General features: G+C 41.5%; 1 protein-coding gene across 3 annotated transcripts in view; it reads right to left on the bottom strand.

The window, feature by feature from the left end:
- rgs12b (regulator of G protein signaling 12b) overlaps positions 1 to 22362 on the bottom strand; it is a 246225-nt gene that overhangs the window by 77753 nt on the left and 146110 nt on the right. For all 3 annotated transcript variants that reach the window (XM_059644885.1, XM_059644886.1, XM_059644887.1), the window contains exons 9-13: positions 16263 to 16410; positions 11482 to 11597; positions 6821 to 7015; positions 4405 to 4478; positions 2429 to 2555 (exon numbers count right to left, since the gene is read on the bottom strand). In XM_059644885.1, the coding sequence (XP_059500868.1) occupies positions 2429 to 2555; positions 4405 to 4478; positions 6821 to 7015; positions 11482 to 11597; positions 16263 to 16410 (660 nt within the window). The remainder of the gene's footprint in view (positions 1 to 2428; positions 2556 to 4404; positions 4479 to 6820; positions 7016 to 11481; positions 11598 to 16262; positions 16411 to 22362) is intronic.

Genomic DNA, 22362 nt, shown 5'->3' on the forward strand with positions numbered 1-22362 from the left:
CCACATCCCATGAATGAACTTTTGAAAAAAAGAGATTGGGACAATCAGATGGAAAGGTATCCCAGATGAGAGTGGATGTGCTCTCCTGAGGAGAGGTAAGGAACCCTTGTTTGTGGGCCCAGAATTGGAAGCTGGGGCTGCTGAAAGTTGCATTTCTTCCTTTGCATCACGCCCATTCTACTGTGCTCACCTTTGGTCTGGGATCTCAAGATATTCATGGACCTCTGGCAGATGCTATTACCAGTGGTGCACTGAATCACTGATGAGGCCTTGCTGTGACATTTGACACAGTCAGGACTCCCCTATAAAACTAACAGAGTAGGTGAGACCCTATCAACCACCCAAAATTTAGCCCAAGATCAATGTATCCAAGTTTAATGACAACACAAAGGGCTGAATTTTACCAAAGATCATCGGCTAGGCATTGATTTCAGGTATTTTCATGGGGTATTTTGCTCTATGAACTCAAATAACCCAGAAGAATAAACCTATAGAGTCCATAAGAAATGGAAGCAAATTAGGCCATTCAGCCCATCAAGTCTGTTCTGCCATTTGATGATAGCTGATATGTTTCTCAGCCCCATTCTCCTGCCTTCTCCCCACAACCGTCGATCCCCTTATTAATCAAGGATCTTTCTCTGGCTGAAATACACTTAATGACTTGGCGTCCACAGCTTTCTGCAGCAATGAACGGATTCATCACTCACTAGCTAAAGAAATACCTCCTCATCTCAACTTGAAAGGATCATTCCCTTCACTCTAAGGCTGTGTCCTCGGGTCCTAGTCTCTCTCAGTGGGAACATCTTCTCCACGTCCATTTGATCCAGGCCTGTCAGCATTCTCTAAGTTTCAATCAGATCCCATCTCATCCTTCTAAACTCCATGTGCTGTCCTGCTCTTCTATTACAGCTACTGTAAATGTATTCTAAGCATGGCCAAACATCTAGTCCTATTTGTCAATTTGTTCTCTCTCTTGCCTCCTGCAAGCACCGCTGGCAGCTGCAGAGAATAGAGCAGCCCTTGCTGGAATTATATCTCCTCCACAAATTCCTCCGAGGATGCACAGTATGACCTCCTCCTGCACCCTGGACCAGCTCGACTACTGTAAGTCAGTGGGCACTTTACTTGATTACAGTTGGGAGCACATTCTGGTGACACATTACTGCCAGGCCTCCACCGCTGGTTGAGAAACACAGGAACAGAAATCGGCCAATCATCCTGTCAAGCCTGCCCCGGCATTCGATATAATGATGCTGCTCAAACACTTCAATGCCTTTTACTGCCATAACCCTGTATGCAACTGGTAATCAGAAGCCTATCAAACTTTACATCAAATATATTCAAAGACTGAGCTTCCACAGTCCTCTATGATATGGTATGCAAATGTATGGAACCATCTGAGTAATGTAATCTTTCTTCATCTCCGAATCTGTGGCATCCGCCTTATTTTTAAACTGTGTCCCTTGGTTTTAGATTTCCCCAATAGCGTATCTGCATCTAGCCTGTCTATCTTTTCAAGTACTTTGTAGGATTTAACAAAATCACCTCGTATTCTTCAAAATTTTAAGAGAATGAGACATTGAGAAAATGTAAGGGGGAGACAGGGGCCTGTGGGTTCATCTATATAGATTTTTCAGGATGATACACAACAGTCAGAGAATTGTTATGAATCAGATAATGGCTTCATAGATAAAGGTATTCAGCAGTGGAGATTGGGTCATTGAATAGTTAAGTTAGACAGATTGTTGATCTACAAAGATGTCAATGGTCATGGAATGCAAGGACGAAAGTGGAGTTGAGGACACCATCCCATCAATCATGATTATTGTGAGTGGCACAGCAGATTCGAAGGGCTGATTGGTCGATTCCTGTTCTTATTTCCCATGCCCTTTTGAAATGGAACTGGCTGGATTGTTCCGCAGAGACTCACCATGGAATCAAGAGGCTGACTGGTCCCCACGTGTGCTGCAATAGCTTAATGAAAAGACGGCCATCATACAAAACAGAAATGAACTTTTTCAGAATTCCCTCAAAACTCAAAGTCAGTTTGTTTCAAATTGAGGCAGAAAGTAATGGGTTTGAGTCCTATTCATAATCCAACTTGTCACTAGTATACAAAGTGAGAAAGTCAGAGGTGCTGCCCTGGTCATTTTCAGCTCCAGGTGACCAAACTGATGTTAAAGGCCCCATGACACAACTTATAAAAGATCAGAAGGCTCTTCCAGACGGTATGGCTAATCATCCTCATTGATTCACTTCTGACTATGCAACTGCACTGTTCACAAAGTAGATGCTGTCGACCTGGATAATAGTCATGTCACTTTAAAGAAACTCACACGAAACAAAACTCTGACCATTTATGACTGAGGCAATGAGATTTGCTTAGAAATTGAAGTATTTTCTTTGTATTTTATTTTCATTTACTCACAATTCTAGCCACTAGATCACTAAGATTTAAGCCGTATTTAGCCACCACCGGCCGCAGCACTTCTGTCACTGGTTTGGTAGGTTTGGCCTTTAAGCCAACTGATCTGTTTATAGGAACAAGGTCCAACCTGAAAGCAGAAGAAAATTGTTGTCATTATTCAACTAACAATTTCAAATTCACAGCTGGAGTATTCTCAAAAGTCAAACATGTTAACAAAACATTGAGAAGTGTTGTGTCTCACTCAGAGGTAGTAAGAATTGCGGTTGCTGGAGTCAGATATTAACACAGTGTGGAGCTGGAGGAACACAGAGGCCAGGCAGCATCAGAGGAGCAGGAAAGCTGACGTTTCAGGTCGGGACCCTTCTTTGGAAATGGGCAATTTCTGAAGAAGCCCGTTTCTGAATAAGGGTGCCAACCCAAAACGTCAACTTTCCTGCTCCTCTGATGCTGCCTGGCCTGCTGTGTTCCTCCAGCTCCACACTGTTATATCTGAGAAGTATTGTAACTTTGGTTTTTCTCTACTTCACTAATTGCAATGATACCTACCAAACGTGTTTGAGCAATGTTTACATTGCTACCAAAGAAGCATTTATGTCCTGCACCCTTCACATGCATTAATACAAAGGCACAAACAGCAAGATCCTTGAGTAAAAATGCACGAAAAGGAGCTTACATTCCTCAGATCTCTGGCACAGTATGTGGATATCTGATGTACTGATGACCATGCCACTAATCTTCACCCATCCTCCTCAATTACCCTAGGTGGACAGAGAGTAAAAATAGAAGTGGTTTTGGGACCTAGGCTGGAATCAAGTCCAGGCTCATACAAATGAGACATTGATTGTAAGGGTCAAACATGAAATAAATTTGTTTGATCACAGCCCAATTTTTAGTGGGCACTGGTGTATACAGGATGGAATTGCCTCCTGTGGGGCTACAGTACATTTTTCTGGATTTTTAAAATTTATTTCCAGGGCGTTAGCTGGGCCAGCATTCATTGCTTATCCCTATCTGCCCTTAGTTGGTGCGGTTAAACAGAAATATAGAAAAGTAGAAATCACTCGACTAAGCTTAAAGCTGCGTATGCTGTTGGATGAGAAGTATTCTGCAGCACTGAATATTACTTTCCCTTACAAAAACAAACTACTGCAAGTGCCTGGATATCTAAATTCAAAACAGAAAACATGGAAAATACTCAGTAGGTTAGGAAGCATCTGTGAAGAGAAAAGTATTAGTCATTCAAAATGATTGTGGTTGACAGTCAACCTAACTTAATACCTTTGGTTAATAAAACTGCATCAACCTCAGTTTTAATATTAGCAGTAAATTTAACAATAAAACAATTAATCTAGCCTACACTAATCAATTCTTAAATACTAAAAGAAAATACTAAAATCCTTTTGACAGGAATGAAACAGTTTATGGAAACTCTGAATTTAACTGATTTGAAAGTAAAAGACAATGGTAGGGAATCATTAATTAAGACAAGTTGTCAAAATGGTTCCCAGAATCTTGGTCCGACAGGCCAGCCCTGCTTTTGTCATTCATCATCCTGACTAAATCGATTTCCATTATGGTAACCACAATTTATCAGGAAAAGGCAGCTCCCATGGGTGCATACAAATGACAGGATGTTTTAAACAGAAACTTTAAACAACACAGATTTATTAGCTATAGAATTTATAGTTCATATTTTATTCATGTTGCATTTTTTACATCACAAACACTGTACAATGGATGCTGGAAATCTATGAACTCCTCTCCTCACCATCCCCAAACAGCTGTTGAAGTCAATTCAACATTTTAAAACTGACACTGATGGATTTCTGTGAGGCAAGGTTAATTCAGTGTTAGGGAACCAAAGTAAATAGAGTTAAAATAGAGATCAGCTGTGGTCTAAAAAATAGCAGAACAGGCTTGAGGGGCTGAATGGTCTACACGTGTCATATCTCAATCATAATAACGTGTTAACTTACCGAAATAGTGTACGCTTTTCTAAACGAATCTCTCGTGAGTTCAATGTGTTGCAGTCTTGATCAAGTACAAGAGGCTTTAAAAAAAAATCAGTCAAAAAAAAATTGCCAATAATATTCAACGAAATAGAATGCAAAATAATGACTCAAACTCTTTTAAGCGATATGTCTTCTCAATAACAATATATTTAGATATCATCTTTAACCTAATCAAATGTTCCAAGGTATTTCATGGGACCATAATGTGAACAAAGGAACAAAGCATGACACCAAGCCTTGTAAGTTATTAGCTCTGATGACCAAAAACATGGGCATACAGGGAATCTTTGAAGAATGTCTTAAAGGAAGAAAAGGAGGTAGAGATGAGAAAATGTAGAGAGGCAATTCTGGAGTTTGAAGCTAACCACTGAAGTGCAGAAGTGCTACTACTAGTGCAGTTAACTTTGGGTTGCACAAGTGCACAGAGATCTCAGAGGATTGTTGGGCTAGAGGAGATTAGGGTCGGGTGAGGGCATGGAAGGATTTGAAAATAACATGAAATATTCAAAGTCCTGACATTGGCTGACCAAGAGTTAACGTAGGCCAGCAAACACAGGTATGCAGAGCAACAGGATTTGATGCAGGTTAAAGCACAGACTACAAAGTTTTGGATGATCTCAAGGTTGGGGAGAATGGAATGTGGAGAACTATGGCAAGTGCTTTTGATCATTCTAAATCTAGAAGGCATGAATATATGCAAGGGTGATGAAATAGGCAGTTTTGGGTAATGCCTCCAATGAGAGTTTGGAAGCTCATCTCATGATCAAATGTGACACCAAGATTGCAAATAAGCTAGTTTAATCTCAGACTGTTGCCAGGGAGAGGAACTGAATCAGTGGTTAGGGAACAGAAAAAAATTGAAACACCAACACAGGTGAGACTGAAAACAATGGGTTCAATCTCACCTGTATTTAGAGGGAAGGAAATTTTTGTTCAGCCAGTATTAAATATCAGATAAGCAGTCTGATAATTTAACAACAGTGATCCTCCCAGAATTAAAAATCACATTTGACACAACAATGTATGACAATCGACAAAATAAGTAAAGAAGGTTCAAACCGATTCAAAAGAACCAATTTCTCAATGTTACACATACAACAATAGGTTATTAGATGGTATTTGTAACTTAAGCTTGCATTATCAAAGAATAAACTGGTGGTGCATTTTAAGAGAGGTCTGTGCCAAGGACCCTTATGATAAGCTGTCATTCTTCCTCTGTAATTCAACCTTGAACTCTTATCCTGCTTGAACCTATTCAATTACTTGCATTATTCCTCTCTCTTCTCCTCCCAAAAAGAAGCCTTTTCCCTTCTGTGTCAGCTCAGACTGGCTCTATTTTCTCCACCAGGAGTTAATGGTCGCCATATCCCTTTCCTGCCCCCATAATTCTGGCACTCCCTTTGCAGCTGTAATTCATGTCTCTTTCCCTAAATTCTTCAAAAGGAATAATTTCAACTCCAGCTCCTCTATTCAATCCTATTTTCTCATCTGTTTTCTGCTCAATTTTCCTTTGATGCCATTTATTTCCCACTCTTCATTGTTACTCCCCTGCCATTGAATTTCTGTTTTAATTTTTTCCTCACTCTACCATAGATATGTGTATTGCTGGAAAAGGCAGTATTTGCAGCCCAACCCAAATTTCCCTTGAACTGAGTGGCTTGCTCAACCATTTGCAAACCAGTCACATTGATGTGGATTTGGAATCACATGCAGGCCAGACTGGGTAAGGATGGGAACTTTCTAGTCCTAAAGGACATAGTGAAACAAATGGGTTTTTGCGACAATTGACGATAGTTTCACAGACACAATTAATGAGACTAGCTCCCATTCCAGATTTTATTATTATTAATCAAATTTAAATTCAACCCACTACCTTGATGGAATTTGAACCAAAGTCTCCAGTGTATTAACCGGGTTATCTGGATTTCTTATCTAGTGATATTACTGCTCAGGTGTGGTGTAGTATCCAAAGACCCAAGATAATGCCAACCATGTCATCACTGTCAATTATTATAAAATCCCATCTGATTCACTAATGTCTTGAGGGAGGGAAATTATTATCTTTACTTGGTCTGGGCTAAATGTGACTCCAGGCCAACAGCAGCATGGTTGATTCTTGACTCCTGTTTGAAATGGCCCAGAAGCCAGACAGTTCAAATGGCAATTAGGGATGGGTAATAGTTGCTGGTCCAGCCAGTGACACCCACAACTCATGAATGAATAAGTAACACTGCTGTTGCTCTCTATACCACCCCCTCATAACAGTCATCTATTTTCCATTCTTCACCAGCACGCGCAACTCTAAACACAATCCCACCATCATGAACATTCTCATCCACACATTTATTCACACCATCGTTGGGAGGCACACACTACATACCTTGTCACCTCCAACCAGAAAGAGATCCACGGCAGCCAACTGAATTTGTAACCTCTCACAGAGCTCTGTCAACAGTTCTCTAATAGAAATACCAGTTTGGATAGTAACTGTATGCAAGGAACCATCTGGCAGACTCACGGTGCAGTGTTTTGAACGTTTTTCTCTCTCAGTCATAGGTGCTTTTGCAGAAACGTTCTTGTGGAAAAATAAGACCTTCGGTCAAGCTGGAATACTAAAGAGCATCAAACTGGAACATGCAATCGATGCGGGTAGAACCTAAATCAATAATAATCCTTTACAGATAAAAACTTATTTCTAATATTTTCTCCGAATAAAACTAAAACCCATCAAATAATATCAGTAAAAATAGTCTTGGAAAATAAATGAAAAGTGCACTGTAAGCGAAGATTTTTTTAAAAAAAATACCTTGTTATTTTAAATACAGTGTGCTAGCTAACTGTTCATTTGTCCAATAAAAATAGCATTTCATTTGATATAGGGTTGAACTGTTGGGGAGATATTGCTTTCCAGTTTGGATGAAATGGCAGATGCCATCCAACCTATGTCAAACAGGAATGCCCTGCAGCAATAACGCACGGATGTTTCATAACCTTCCAACATGATTGGTCAGCAGCTTTCGTACTTGCAGCAGTGCTAGAACCAAGCAGTGAACGTTGCTAGAACTTCATAACGACCCAAGATGAAGACAGATACAGCACCCAGAATGTGTTTTTTTTAATATTTAGGGATGGTTGGGAGCCTAGGTAAAGAGATGAGAAAGCAAGATTGATGTCTATCAAGTAAATGATAAACAGAGATACAGGGCAATCCCTCCAAATGTCACTTTTTCTGGTTAAATAAAAAGCCCTAAACTGTCCTGCCAACGATAACCCGATTTTGGCATGGGCAATGAAATCTTTAGGGTAAATGGTTGTTAATAAACTCAGTTGCCTGCTCATCTTCTTTTTGCAATTTTGAAGACAGCCCTGTCTGCTGTTTTATGGGCACCAGCTCAGGTTAGGGTGGGCCAGACACCAAACAGTTATCAATATGGCTGAGATTTTCTCACAAATGTCAATCAATCAGTCACGTGGCTGGCTGCTCTTTACTACCAGCAGCACCAGTCATATAGGAGGTTGTGAGGGAACCATTACCTGGACAGGAAAGGGTCAAGGGGGAAAGACAAGATGGGGTAGGATGCTCGTATGGGTGTGGGTGAAATAACTCCACCTAGGCTGGTCTCCCATCACCAAGTCACCAGTCATTTACCCGTAGAAAGCCCTTTACACTGATCCAGCTCCCTCAGAGCCAGCTGTCAGAGTGAACAGGATGTCTGGCACTCCTGTTCTTATCCGTTAGCCAGGGGTCCCTGAATGGGCCAGATTAATAGCCCCAATCAGGAAACTCGTATCCTATGAGATCCATTTGGCTGATCTTGTTACAATCACAATAATAGGGGCACAGTCAACAGCTTGCAGATAGACAGGCACCTGTCCGTGTGGCATGCCGCTCCTGCTGAGCATTTAAGGGGAGAGTGAAGGGCAGTGGGTGGGAGGCCCTTAAGAAGTCATTAATTAGCTACATAAGGGTTGGTGTTCATCCAATGACTGTCTGACAACTGCTTCACTGTTGAAGAGATAGTAGGAACTGCAGATGCTGGAGAATCTGAGACAACAAGGTGTGGAGCTGGATGAACACAGCAGGCCAAGCAGCATCAGAGGATCAGGAAAGCTGGCAAGAACGGTTTAGGACCGAAACATCAGCTTTCCTGCTCCTCTGATGCTGCTTGGTCTGCTGTGTTTATCCAGTTCTACACATTGTGACTTCACCGTTGAATATGCCCACTCCCCCCACCAGACAATATCCCACCAGATCTTACGCGAACAAAAACAAAGTTACTGAAAAAGCTCAGCAGGTCTGGCAGCATTTGTGAAGGAGAAAATAGAGTTAATATTTCGGGTCGGGTGACCCTTGCTCAGATCTTATGTGAACCCCACCCTTCTAGAAGATTGCTCCAGTGCTAGGTGTAAAATTCCATCTTATATTTCTTAACACAGTAAGATCAAATCATCTCATTTTATATGTCTGCTATTTGTGTTATAGTATAATGTATAATTGTACAGTCCTCAATTATATAAGGTTAAAAATTCAAAATAGCACAGATTGAGACCAATATACTCATTGTCTGTGCTAACCTTGTGTAAAAAAAACAGTCAGTCCCACTTTCTTACTCTATCCTCTATTTGGTATATCTAAGTTCTATTAAATTTCTTTTTAAAATCATCTCAACTTCCACTATGCTCACAGGCAGTGAGTTCCAGATCATTACCTCTCCTGCATGAAAAAGTTAGTTTGTGTCAATACAGACTTGACAAAGTACCACTTAAAAAGCTGTTAACAAAATTGAGGGTCATTGGTTAGGGAGCAGAGTTAGTGTGAGATATCATATGCTGGCTAACTATTCTTTCAATATGCACTGCCACCTATAATACATGCATTAGTTCCTTTGTCCCTTCCCTAAAACTATGTCATCAAATTTAGATTGCATCACCCAATCCCTTCTGAGAAAACGCATCCTCTATGTATAAAATTCCATCTGCCAGTATCTGCCCACTCTGCTAGTTTATCAATGTTCTATTGCAGAGGCCTGGTATTGTTCTCAATGTTTGCTGCACTTGCAAGTTTTGTATTTTTAGCAAATTTTGAAATTTTACTCTGTGTTCCAATTTCCAAGCCATTTATGTGAAGGAAAAAACACTGGCCTTTGAGGAACACCACAGTCTCCATGTAGTCTGGAAAAGAACCATCTATCACTAGTCACCGTTCTCTGACTTTTAGCTAATTATTTTTATCCATTGACTCCCGATCCCTAATCCACGGCCCTCAATTTTGTTAATGGCCTTTTAACTGTTACTTTGCCAAAACTATATTGACATAATCCATTGCCAGCATGTCTTCAACTTTCTATTGCTTCAACAAAACTTCCAACTAGATTCAGTAAACGTGGTCTGCCTTTTATGAAGCTCATGCATGTCCAGGGCATTCAACACTAAGATGATTCCTGAACAAGAAGTGAGAGTTTGGTCATAAAACATATCTCCTCAGCATTTTTTTTCAACACAGTTCCTTTTTCAGTAATAGTATCTCTTTCTCTTCTCCCCTTCTCTTAAAGATGTCCAGTCTTTCATGGGTTTTGGATCTAAGTTTTAAGCTAGAATATTTGCACAACCTCACCCAAGTGACCATCTTAACATCAGCCTCGAGTAAAAACAGAAAACCCTGGAGAAACTTGGCAGGTCTGACAACGTCTGTGTAGAAAGAAACAGAATTAATGTTTCAAGTCCAATATGACTCTGCTTTAAAACTGGAAGAGGCTCAGAATTCATGTTTTTAATGTTGTTGGCAGTGTAGGAGGAGGAGGGGGAGTGAGAGGAACTGATCTTGAAGCTGCCCAGTGCAAAAGGCAAAGGATGCACTCATGGTGGTAAAGGAGAGATAGAGATATAAAATAGATATAAATTGTAGTTATGTAAGGGACATAATGGATCCAAGATGGGCTGAGATAGTCAAGAAAGCTGCTCGCGTGATAATCGAGAAATACCGCACCCAACTATCAATGACTTCCACACCAACAAGACAGTCTGCAAGGAAATCGTCATCTGCAGCAAGAAACTTCACATCAAAATTGCAGGTAAAATTCACAGCAAAATCACACACTGGATGAACTGTATCTGCCGTGGACTTGTCAGAGGCATCTCTAGCAAAGTGCAGAAAGAAGAGCAGGAGAGGAGGGACAACTGTGTCCCTGAGGCTTCTGCTCTGAGATGATTGGGCCTAAATACCAAGCAGCTGCTGAAGGTGCCAGACTTTGGCAGCTTGTCTAATCTAAGGACACACAGACTTCAGTAGGAATAGCCCTCAGAACTCCAAGAATCTAAAATTATTTGTACAAAGTGGCACTAAATTAAAAAAAGCAAACACATAAACAAGCAGGGCATAAACATGACACAGCCAGGGGAGAGGGTGGCATGTAATCAAAATGGAAGACAGAGGTCTGAAGTCATTGAACTCAATGTTGAGTCCCAGACACTGCAAAGTGCCTCAGCAGCTTGCATGGTGCTTTGGTGGAATAAAGCAACAGACATAAAACTGAAATGTTAGCGTGGGCAAAAGATAGTTTATTGAAATGGCAAGCAACTGCAAGTTCAGGATCATTTTTAAGGACACTGCGGAAGTGTGACCACTTTTCTGTTTTTGGTTCCAGCAGTGTAAAGATGACAAAATTGTGAGCAGCCAACATAGCAGACATCAGCCTAATTCCCAGTGTGACAACTGTGCTCCCCGGAGGCAATGAAGCTGAGCCAGTTTTGATTATCCTTCATTCCCTCAACTGGCATGAGTATAAAGCAAAGATCAATCCTGGGATTCTCCTAAACTGTACAGCACACTGATTTAAACCAGCACACGTCATCCCAAGTCATGTTCTTTAAATTAACTTTGAAATAGACATAAACAGATTATTTCCTGTACATGATCTGGAGTTGGTGAATAACTATTAAACTAAGGAAATGTTTTCAAAATGTAATCATGCTTCACATCCTCCACTACTACTACATGTGAGCTATGGGACTACTCCCTATTTCTGTTTAATTTGTGCTAACCTCTTGTTTGTTGTTTCTTGGACAGCTAGAAGCCATCCCCTCTGTGCTGGTGGAAGATGACATGGAGCCAAATGATTCACGATGCCACTGAGACAGTCCATTACTTTCAGACAGATCTAATGAGTGAGAGAAAGAATGCATTGTATAAGAACATAAAATTATTTCCTGCAGTTCTCTACAGTCTGTAAAACAGCAGAGCACTGCTTCTATTGCCACATGAAATTATGATCCGCACACTTCTTTGAACGAGTGCAAGGTAAGGTTAACGTGACTTAGTGAACATAGCATACAAAAAAGGAAGCATCATTGAATTTTAGTTAGATAACAAGTTTTATTTTTAGGCCTATTTATCCTTATTTCTTCCTATACAGAATACATAATCATTTCTGAATATTCTCCATTCTATCAGAAGACCTCCACATTTTACCAAGAGACACTTTTTCAATGCCAGCACTGAAGTGAAGAAAGAATTGCTATAATGCAGTGCCTTGTACAACCGCAGGATGCCACAAAGTGCTTTGCAATAAGATTTTTTTTGACTCCTATTAAAGTATAATAATTAATTTTCCCACAGAAAAGCCCCATAAATAGTAATTAAATGGCATTACCATTGCTGAATCCCCCATTATCAATATCATGGGAGTTCTGTTGACCAGAAACTGAACGGATTGGTCATAAATATTGTGGCTACAACAGCAGGTCTGAGGCTAGAAATTCCATGGTGACTAACTCACCTACTGTCTCCCCAAAGATTGTCTGCAATTTAGAAGTGTGCTGAACTACTCCCTCGTGTATCAGTGCACTTTTGTTTATCTATATGCATTGTAATACCTTCTGTCTTTCTGCCCATGGCTGATCTAAATAGTACAGAGTGAGATACCACTGACTCACTCCTTACATGTGTTTTGTAGATAGATTTAGGGAGTTAGGAGGTGAGTTATTCACTGAAGGGATCCCCACCACTGTTCAGTTGAGTTTCTGGTCAACAGCAACCCCCAGGATGGCGATAATGGGGGTTTCAGCAATGGTAAAGCCAGTGAGTGTCAAGGGATGATGATTAGATGCCCTCTTGTTGAAGATTGATTTTTATTCATTCATGGATGTAGGTGTTGCTTGGAGATCTGGATTACTAGGTCATTGACATCAACACTCTGCTACTAGCTACCCTAGGTGGTCATTGCATAGGACTTACGTGGCGTAAATGTTACTCACCACTTATCAACCCAAACTTGGATATCGCCCACATCTAGTTAAATTTACACATGACAGTGTCTAAGGAGTTGTCAACAGTATGGAAAATTGTACAGTCATTAGCAAACATCCCTGCTTCTGACCTTGCGATGGAAGCATTGATGAAGCAGATATTTGGGCCTACGATATTTTCACGTGGAACTCCAGCAGAGATGTGATGGAGTTGGGATGACTGACCTCCAATAACCACATCCATCTTCCGTTGTGCTACATATGACACCAACCAGTTTTCTCCCCAATTCTCATTGCTCAGACTCCTTGAACATAGGACATAGGAGCGGGAGTAGGCAATTCAGCCCTTCAAGCCCATTCCACCATTTAACATGATCATGGCTGATCTTATCCTGGTCTGAATTCCACTCACCTGCCTGCCCCACAGCCCTTCATCCTGCTTTTCATCAGAAACATATCCAGTTCTTTCTCAAATGTGTTGATTGATTCTGCCTCCACTGTACTTTGTGAATTTCACAGATTCACAACCATCTGAGAGAAGTAGTTTCTCCTCATCTCAGTTCTGAACATACTTCCTCTCACTCTACCTATGTGCTCTTGTTCAAGAATGTCCCATAAGGGGGAGCATCTGTTCCAGGTCCACCCTATCAATCTCTTTTAAGTTACCAATTAAGATCGCCCTTCATTCTTCTGAACTCCAGTGATGCAAGCCCAAGCTATGCAACAGCTCCTTGGACATTAGCCCTTTCATCATTAGAATCAACCTTGTGAACCATCTCTGAACTGCCTCCAGCATTAGTAAAACCTTCCTCAAGTAAGGTGCCAAAACTGAACACACTATTCCAGATGTAGTCTCACCAATGCCATATACAATTGTTAACAACACATTTTCAGTTCTATAATCCAGTCCTTTTGCAATGAATGCCAGGATTCCACTTGCCTTCCTTATTACATGCTGCACTTGGAGACACACTTTCTGTGATTCATGCACAAAGATATCCACATCCCTCTGCACTGAAGCACTCTGAATCTGCTTCCCATTTAAATAATAATTTGCTCTTTTAGTTTTCCAGCCAAAAATAGACAATCTCACTTATACACATTAAACCCCATCTACCATATTTTCCTAGCCTATCAATATCCATCTGTAAACTCTTCTCCTCACTGCCTGTTTTTCCCATCTGTTTTAGCATCATCTGTGAACTCTGCTATGTTATACTCTGTCCCTGCTTGCAGATCATTTATTTAGGTTGATGCCACACTCAGTTAAATGCTGCCTTGAAGTCATAGTAATAAAGATAAAATCACTTTCACCTCACCTCTGGAATTCAGCTTTTTGTCCAATTTCGAACCAAGGCTGTAATGAGGTCAGGAGTTGAGTGGCCAAGCACTGCACAGCTTTTCGCTAAGCAAGTACTGCTTGATAACATCTCTGATGACATTTTTGACCAGATTACTCTTAACTAAGAGTAGACTGATATGCTAATAACTAGTGGGTTAGGGTTGTCCTTTTCATGTACAGTTTTGTAACTGTACAAGAACAACTTAGCTACAGGTGCGGCAAGCTCTGGTGCACACGTCTTCAGTACTGTTGCCAGAATGTTGTCAGAGGCCCACTGCTTTTGCAGTATCCAGTGCCTTCAACCACTTCTTGATATCACACGGAGGTCATCAAATTAGCTGAAGATTGGCATCAGTGATACTGGGAACCTCTGGAGGAGGCTGAGACACTGCATCCACTTGGCACTTTGGGTTTAAGATTGTTGCAAACGTTTCACCTTTATCTTTAGCACTGATGTGTTAGGTTCCCCGATCAGATCATATGATGTGCCGTAAGATTGCTCTGCAATTCAATAAGATCATGGCTGTTTTGGCTATGTTACATATTCAACATTCGTATCATCTTTATAAAAGGCGTCAATGCAGGTCAATTCTGCTCCATTTGTCCATGGCACAGCATGTGCTCAAATGGCCCCTCTCTAATCAAGCCAACTGCCAAACCTTGATTAGAATTAGTTAGCTTAGTACAGCGCAGAAATCAAACCAAAGGCCTCGTGACCCTCATGGCTTAGTTACCCATTGATTTAATCAACTGCGCCATCAGTAGGATTGCTCAATATTGCTGTCTGGTTGATCTGATTTCAAAAAGAATTAATCAGCAGGCAGTAATCCTATTCATACAGGAGTCTGCAGCAACATTTTAAACCATATTAAATTAATAATTGGTGAATCGCAGACTATTGATTACAGTAAATCATAAAAACCAGGTACCAGTGAGCAAAGTTAGGAACGCTTGTTTCAGACTACTCTTCATAAGTACAAACCTATTTAACAAATAATCAACCTCAAATCTATAGCATCTCAAGGATTAGCATGCCTGCAAGTAAAATGGCCACTTCCCAAAGGCCACTTAGCCAAATTTCCTCGAAGATTCCTGCCTGCATTACCCTAACATTGCACCTTTCTCTGCCATCTACGTTTATAGCCTCTCCAAGCTTACATAGTCTCATTATTACTTTCTCCACTCCATTCTCACCAAACTGATCTTTCAATTTTTACTTCCATGCCCATCTTATCTGATAGTGTTAATAGTTCTCTGTCCTCAGGAACTATCATGCCTGGCTTCAAATCTGCTGCCATCACGACTCTCCTCAAAAAAGCCAACACTTGGTCATTTTGTCTTTGCAAACTGCTATCCCATCTCAACTTTCTTTTCTTTCACAAGCAAGATATCTGTGCTCAATTTCTCCAAAATTCTGTGTTTTAATCTCTTAAATCTGTTTTCTGTCACAGTATTGAAACAGCCTTAGGTGACATCCTTACTCAATCCCATAGCAAATAAAGTTGAATTTTTTGAGCAAACATATCAACTATGAGCAGAATTAGGCCATTTTTCCCCACAAGATTGCTCAACCATTCAATAAGATCACTTTTGCTTTGTTTGTGTTTTGACTTTCACATCCTTATCTATCCCTTGATAATCTCTAATTTACTAGCATACAAGGATATGTCTACCTTAACCTGCGATGACCCCGATCTCCACGGCCTTCTGGGAATTTGTCAGAGAATGGATAAGGAGGCCTTTCTGCTCAGTGAGCAAACCAAGCAGTCTCACACCACCATCAGCAACACCCCCCTCACTTGATCCCTGTAACCCTGCAGCTTTATTTCCTTCAAGTACCTATCCAAATTCCTTTTGAAATCATTGTTTCCACCTCCACCACCCTCATGGGCAGCAAGTTTCAGGTCATTACTATTCATTATAAAATTCCTCCACTTCTTGCACAAAACTGTAAATTTGTTAACCTTAGTCCATTTATCACCAGTTATTGGGAGAAGTTTATTCTTGTCCGCATTAAGTATCCTTGTCCACATTAAGTACTCTTGTCATAATCTGTATCCATCTCCCAAATCTTCCACCATTTTCTTTCCTCAAGGATGCCAAAACCCAGCTTCTCCAGCCAATCCCCATCCCTCAAAGCAGAGACAAAACCTCAGGACCTGGCAATTGAACAGACTCTCTCAAAAATAACAATGGACTGTCTAGCAGCATTAAAATATATGCCTGCAGAATTCACCAGCATGTGAATCGCCATTCTCTTTTCTCTTCTGAGTTCTTCCCAGGCTCCTCCGTGACCAGGAGAAAAATGTTCCCTTCTTCTTGTTGCCATTATCATCTTCAAGCTCAATGGGTAACAATCTGGACGATTTAATCCTGGTACTGGCCTGGAACAGGAAAAATGGATACAAGTGAATAAGGCTTGCAATTAGAACATTACCTTTGCTAGCAAAAACAGAAATTGCTACAAAATCTCAGAAGGTCTGGCAGCAGCTATGGAGAGAAATAAGGGGTTATTGTTTCAGATCCAATGACCCTTCTACGGAAGTTTTCAGTTTTATCAAAAGTGGATGATAGATTGGCGCAACATTGTGGGCCGAAGGGCCTGTACTGTGCTGTACTGTTCTATGTTCTATTCATATACAGCTATGTAAAAAGCTGAAGAAAATTCCTAGGCACAGGGAAAACTAAGTATATATTTGCCTTTGTGTCCTGTGTTCAGTGAAAAATAAAATGGTTGCAACTTTCGGCCTAGACCTAAACGTCAGCTTTTGTGCTCCTAAGATGCTGCTTGACCAGCTGTGTTCATCCAGCCCCACACTTTGTTATCTTGGATTCCCCAGCATCTGCAGTTCCCATTATCTCTGGTTGCAGCTTCATGGCTGTTCTGTAGAAACCTTTACTACTGTAATTCAGTAAAGCATCCTATCAACCATCAACATCATTTGATGCAGCCTTTGCTGGCCTGACCAGCATTTCTGGTTAAACCTTAACTGCCTTGGAGAATGTGGTGGCAAGCTGGCTTCATGAAATACTGAAGTCCTTAGAGTGTAGGAACACCCACAATGCTGTTAGGATGGGAGTTCCAGGAAGCTGACTCAACAACAATGAAGGAACAATGATTATTTCTTCGTTAGGATTCTGCAAGGCGTGGAGAGGAATTAACAGCTGGTGCTATTCCCATGCATGTGCTGCCCTTGTCCTTCTAATGGTAGAGGTTTGTAAGGTGTGACCTAAGGAGCCTTGGTGAGTTGTTGCAATATATCTTGTTGATGGTGCACACTGCTGATACTTTGCATTTATGGTATTTGAAGTGAATGTTGCTAGTAGCAGATGGGGAGCCTATAAAGTGGGGTCCTTTGTCCTGGATTGTGTTGAACTTCTTGAGTGTGGTTGGAGTTGCACTCATCCAAGCAAGTGGAGAGTAAACCATCAGACTTGTGAGTTTTGTCTTGCAGACAGTAACCAAGCTTTGAGGAGTCAAGCAGTGAGTTACGTGCCATAGAATTCCCAACCTTTGACCTGCTCTTGATCCAGTTCTGTTTCTGGTCAATGGTAATGCTCAGGGTATTGACAGTGGAAAATTCACTGACGGTAATACTATTGAATATCAAGGAAGATGGCTAGATTCTACCTTCTTGGATATAGTCATTGCCTAGATCTTGCTTGGTGTAAATATTACTTGCCACTCATCTCTTCAAGCTTGAATGCTGTCCAGGTCTTGCTGCATATGGACACTGAATGCTTCAGTGTCTGACAAAACACATTGTATAATCTTCAGCAAAAATCTCCATGTCTGACCCGATGACTGAAGAAAAGTCACTGATAAAGCATCTGAAGATAGCTAAGCTTAATATCTGAGGAACTCCTATAGTGATGTTTTGTTTAAGATAATTGATCTCCAATCACACAATCTTTCTTTGCATTAGGACTCCAACCAGTGGAGATTTTCCTACTGCATTCCACTGACCCCAGTTTTGCTGGGGCTTCCTAATCTCATTGTCATTCAAATGATGCCACGGTGTCAAGAGCCAGCTCAGGTTCTATACTTTCTTCCATGTTCAAACCATGGATGTAAGGAGGTCAGGGGCTAAGTTCCCCTGGCTGAATCCAAACTGAATATCAGAGAATAGGTGCTTAATAAGTGTTGCTTGATGGCAAACCTTATGAAACTTTTCATTACGTTCCTGATTGCTGAGAGTAGATTGACTGGATTGTAACAGGTTGGGTTAGAGTTATCCTGCTTTTTATGCATGAGGCATACTTGAGCAGTTGCACAAATTGTCAGGTATATGACAATGTTGCAGTGTCCTGAAACAGCTTGGCTGGTGACACGGTTCATTTGAGAGCACAAGTCCACACAAGTTCTAATCCAGGAATATTATCAGGACTTGTACTCTTCACAGTGTCCACTTCAATTAAATTTAGCCTAGATTTTTGTGGAGTCAGGACAATTCCAGAGCCATTTAAACCTTGCAGGTGGACTTGATTTTGGAATTCCTACCTCCATTCACAATGCTGACAATCTTCACCAACAGGGGATAGGGGTACAGGTTGCAAGTCAGCACCTTACACACCTCACCTGCTGGCTCGTGAGATGGTTGGAAACTCCCAGTTCCCCCCACAATGTTCATGGGGTCAGGTCAGCTTGTCCTCTCTCAGAGGAGTCAGTAACTTTAGGCTACATCCAGGAAACCTGATGGTCAAGGTCAAAAGGTCTTTTGCTTGCCTCTAAACTACTATGGCCACCTACACCCTTCAGGCAGTTGATGAACTTAAGACTTCCGCCCCAGCCTCTCCTAAGGGCCCCTCACTCTCATATCTGCACCAGCTCCATTTGAACACAGAGGGATGAGCAGAAAGTGTTGCGAGAGGTAACACGAGTAATAAGCAGCTTGTCTGAAGCATTAACAGCAGCTTTATCCGGCCAGGTTAATGGCTTGTTTTATGCTATAGATGGTATGAAATTTTTCTGGTATTTTTAAAAGACCACAAGGAATGAAAACAAATGTCACACAAATTGTGGTTATTTATTAACATGTGGTGCTGACCACAGGGTTGCACCTCTGACATGCAAGAGTGATCAGGCTGACATTGTAGGTGATGTTATCTATATTCAAGGAAAGCTTTTTTTAATACATTAAAAGTAAAAGAAAATTAAAACATAGAACAATCTGATGAAATTCTTGCCAGCAGTGAATCAGACAGAGTTTCATGTACTATTTGTAAGTGCTGCATGTATAAAAGAGTCCCTACGGTGCAGAAAGAGGCTATCCAGCTCATTGAGCCCACACTGACCCTCCTAAGAGCATTCTACCCAGAACCATGCTCCCATCCCATCCCCATTAGCCCACATTTACTAATCCATCTAGCCTGCACACTACAGACAAATTAGCATGGTGAATCCAACTAACCTGCACATCTTTGGACTGTGGAAGGAAGCCACAGCACCCAGCAAGAAACAAAAACCCACACAGACACAAGCAGAACATGCAAATTCCACACAGACAGTACCCAAGGCTGGAATTCAACCTGGGTCCACAGTGGCAGCGCTAATGGCTAAGCTACCATGCCACTCATTAGGGCCTGTTTAGGGCAATTACCATAAATCTACATACGATCACGGAAATAAATTTCTCAACAAATTAGGGTATTAGCCAAGTATAACATATTAGCCAATGCATAACATCCTAACATATGCAGTGACACCCCTACAAACATGTTATACATTGTTTTATTTTTACCAATTAACTGGTTGGTCCAAGAAGCAGAAAAGATCATACGATATTTATGTTATTCAGATGAGGTAAACAATGAATAATTCAGTACATCAGAAGCACTTTTTGGGTTATATCAGAGACAATAGTACATGTGATAATGGGAACTGCACATGCTGGAGAATCCAAGATAACAAAGCTATTTTCCCATCCCCACCCCTGTCTGCTTTCCGGAGAGACCACTCTCTCCGTGACTCCCTTGTTCGCTCCACTCTGCCCTCCAACCCCCCCACATCCAGCACCTTCCCCTGCAACCGCAGGAAATGCTACACTTGCCCCCACACCTCCTCCCTCACCCCTATCCCAGGCCCCAAGATGACATTCCACATTAAGCAGAGGTTCACCTGCACATCTGCCAATGTGGTATATTGTATCCATTGCACCCGGTGTGGCTTCCTCTACATTGGGGAAACCAAGCGGAGGCTTGGAGACCGCTTTGCAGGACACCTCTGCTCGGTTCGCAACAAACAACTGCACCTCCCAGTCGCAAAACATTTCAACTCCCCCTCCCATTCCTCAGACGACACGTCCATCATGGGCCTCCTGCAGTGCCACAATGATGCCACCCGAAGGTTGCAGGAACAGCAACTCATATTCCACTTGTGAACCCTGCAGCCCAATGGTATCAATGTGGACTTCACAAGCTTGAAAATCTCCCCTTCCCCCACTGCATCCCAAAACCAGCCCAGTTCTTCCCCTCCCCCCACTGCATCACAAAACCAGCCCAGCTCGTCCCCTCCCCCCATTGCACCCCAAAACCAGCCCAGCCTGTCTCTGCATCCCTAACCAGTTCTTCCTCTCACCCATCCCTTCCTCCCACCTCCAGCCGCACCTCCATTACCTACCTACCACCTCATCCCACCTCCTTGACCTGTCCATCTTCCCTGGACTGACCTAGCCCCTCCCCACCTCCTCACCTATACTCTCCTCTCTACCTACCTTCTTTTCTCTCCATCTTCGGTCCACCTCCCCCTCTCTCCCTATTTATTCCAGTTCCCTCTCCCCATCCCCCTCTCTGATGAAGGGTCTAGGCCCGAAACGTCAGCTTGTGCGCTCCTGGGATGCTGCTTGGCCTGCTGTGTTCATCCAGCTCTACACTTTATTATCTTGGATTCTCCAGCATCTGCAGTTCTCATTATCACTGAAATATGTTTTGTGACTAAAACTCACTACACATCTTAGAAACAGTCCTACAGACAATAATTTTCTTTTTTCATACTTCTGTATAATAAAGATGCTGATGGACATGGAGACCAGTTGCAAATGTTGTCCAATTTATACTCTGCTTGTGAATTAGTTTAATTGAAAACACTTGAGATATATTAGTTTGGTCAATGCTACAAGGGGAAACCTACAGGCTCTTGTGGAACAATGGTAGCCTTCCTATCTTACAATCAGGAGGCCTAAGTTCAAGTCCCATATGCTCCAAAAGTGTGTCATAACATCTTTGAACAAGTCAATTAGAAAACATCTGCAGTTAATGAGGCCAACAATCAGTAATCCCCATGAATAAGCAACTTGCTGCTCCTTGTCAAGAATCTCATCTAAATGTACAGAATTCTGTTTGAAAACACACAAACCGTTCCTGATGTCAAGGAAGGCCTTGCTCAACTTTTCACATGATTCTCCCAGATTTCTCTCCCAAGTCCACAGCATTCAGTGTTTTTAACAGTCAGACCATTGTTACAAAACTGTAAGGAGATTTGATCCTCCTTTGAGGGACAAAGCTGTTCTTCAACCTGACTTGATTTGACACCTCAAATGTCATACTGTGTGGTGTTTAACGTAATCAACAGCATTAACATTTTTAAACTCTTACATTCAGAGGCTACAGGGTCTCTCTCTCTCTCTCTTGCCATTAAATTCATATTCACTTAATATAATGCATGCCAAAATTCAGTTTGAATAGCTTGCACCACAGTAAATCAAGATGGCCCTGATTTAGCATTTTATCGCATTCCACCTGAATGCAATTACAGTGATGAATGTAACTGCAGAGGAATGAATGATGCTTTTGTAGCCATGTTGAAACACGTTCTCAACCGCTTGCTGCTAAGATTGAACTGACAACATAAACTGGATTTAACATGTGTCTTTTTGCAGAACAAGAATTTAATTTGCTCATTAGTCATCTCAGCTCCAGGGCATCTCTGCAGGAGTTCCTCAGGGCACTGTCCTAGAGCCAACCATCTTTAGATGCTTTATCAATGACATTCCCTCCATATAAGATTAGATATGGGGATGTTCACCGATGATCACACAATATTCAGCACTGTTCATGACTCCTCAGGTACTGGAGCAGTCCATGTTTTTAAATGCAACAAATCTAGACAATATCTAGGCTTGGGCTGACAAGAGACAAGTAACATTTGTGCAGCACAGATGGCACAGATGCCAGGTAACGATCATCTCCATTAGGAGACAACCTAATCACCACCCCTTGACATTCAATGATGTTACCATCACTGAATCCTCTAAAACAAGACAAGATAGCAGTAGAGTAAGACACTCCAGCCTGAAATCCTCTTCTCACTAGTTCCTTTTCCTTTCATATTTTTAGCT

Source organism: Stegostoma tigrinum, chromosome 3, assembly GCF_030684315.1.
Source record: "Stegostoma tigrinum isolate sSteTig4 chromosome 3, sSteTig4.hap1, whole genome shotgun sequence".
Classification (NCBI taxonomy): Eukaryota; Metazoa; Chordata; class Chondrichthyes; order Orectolobiformes; family Stegostomatidae; genus Stegostoma; species Stegostoma tigrinum.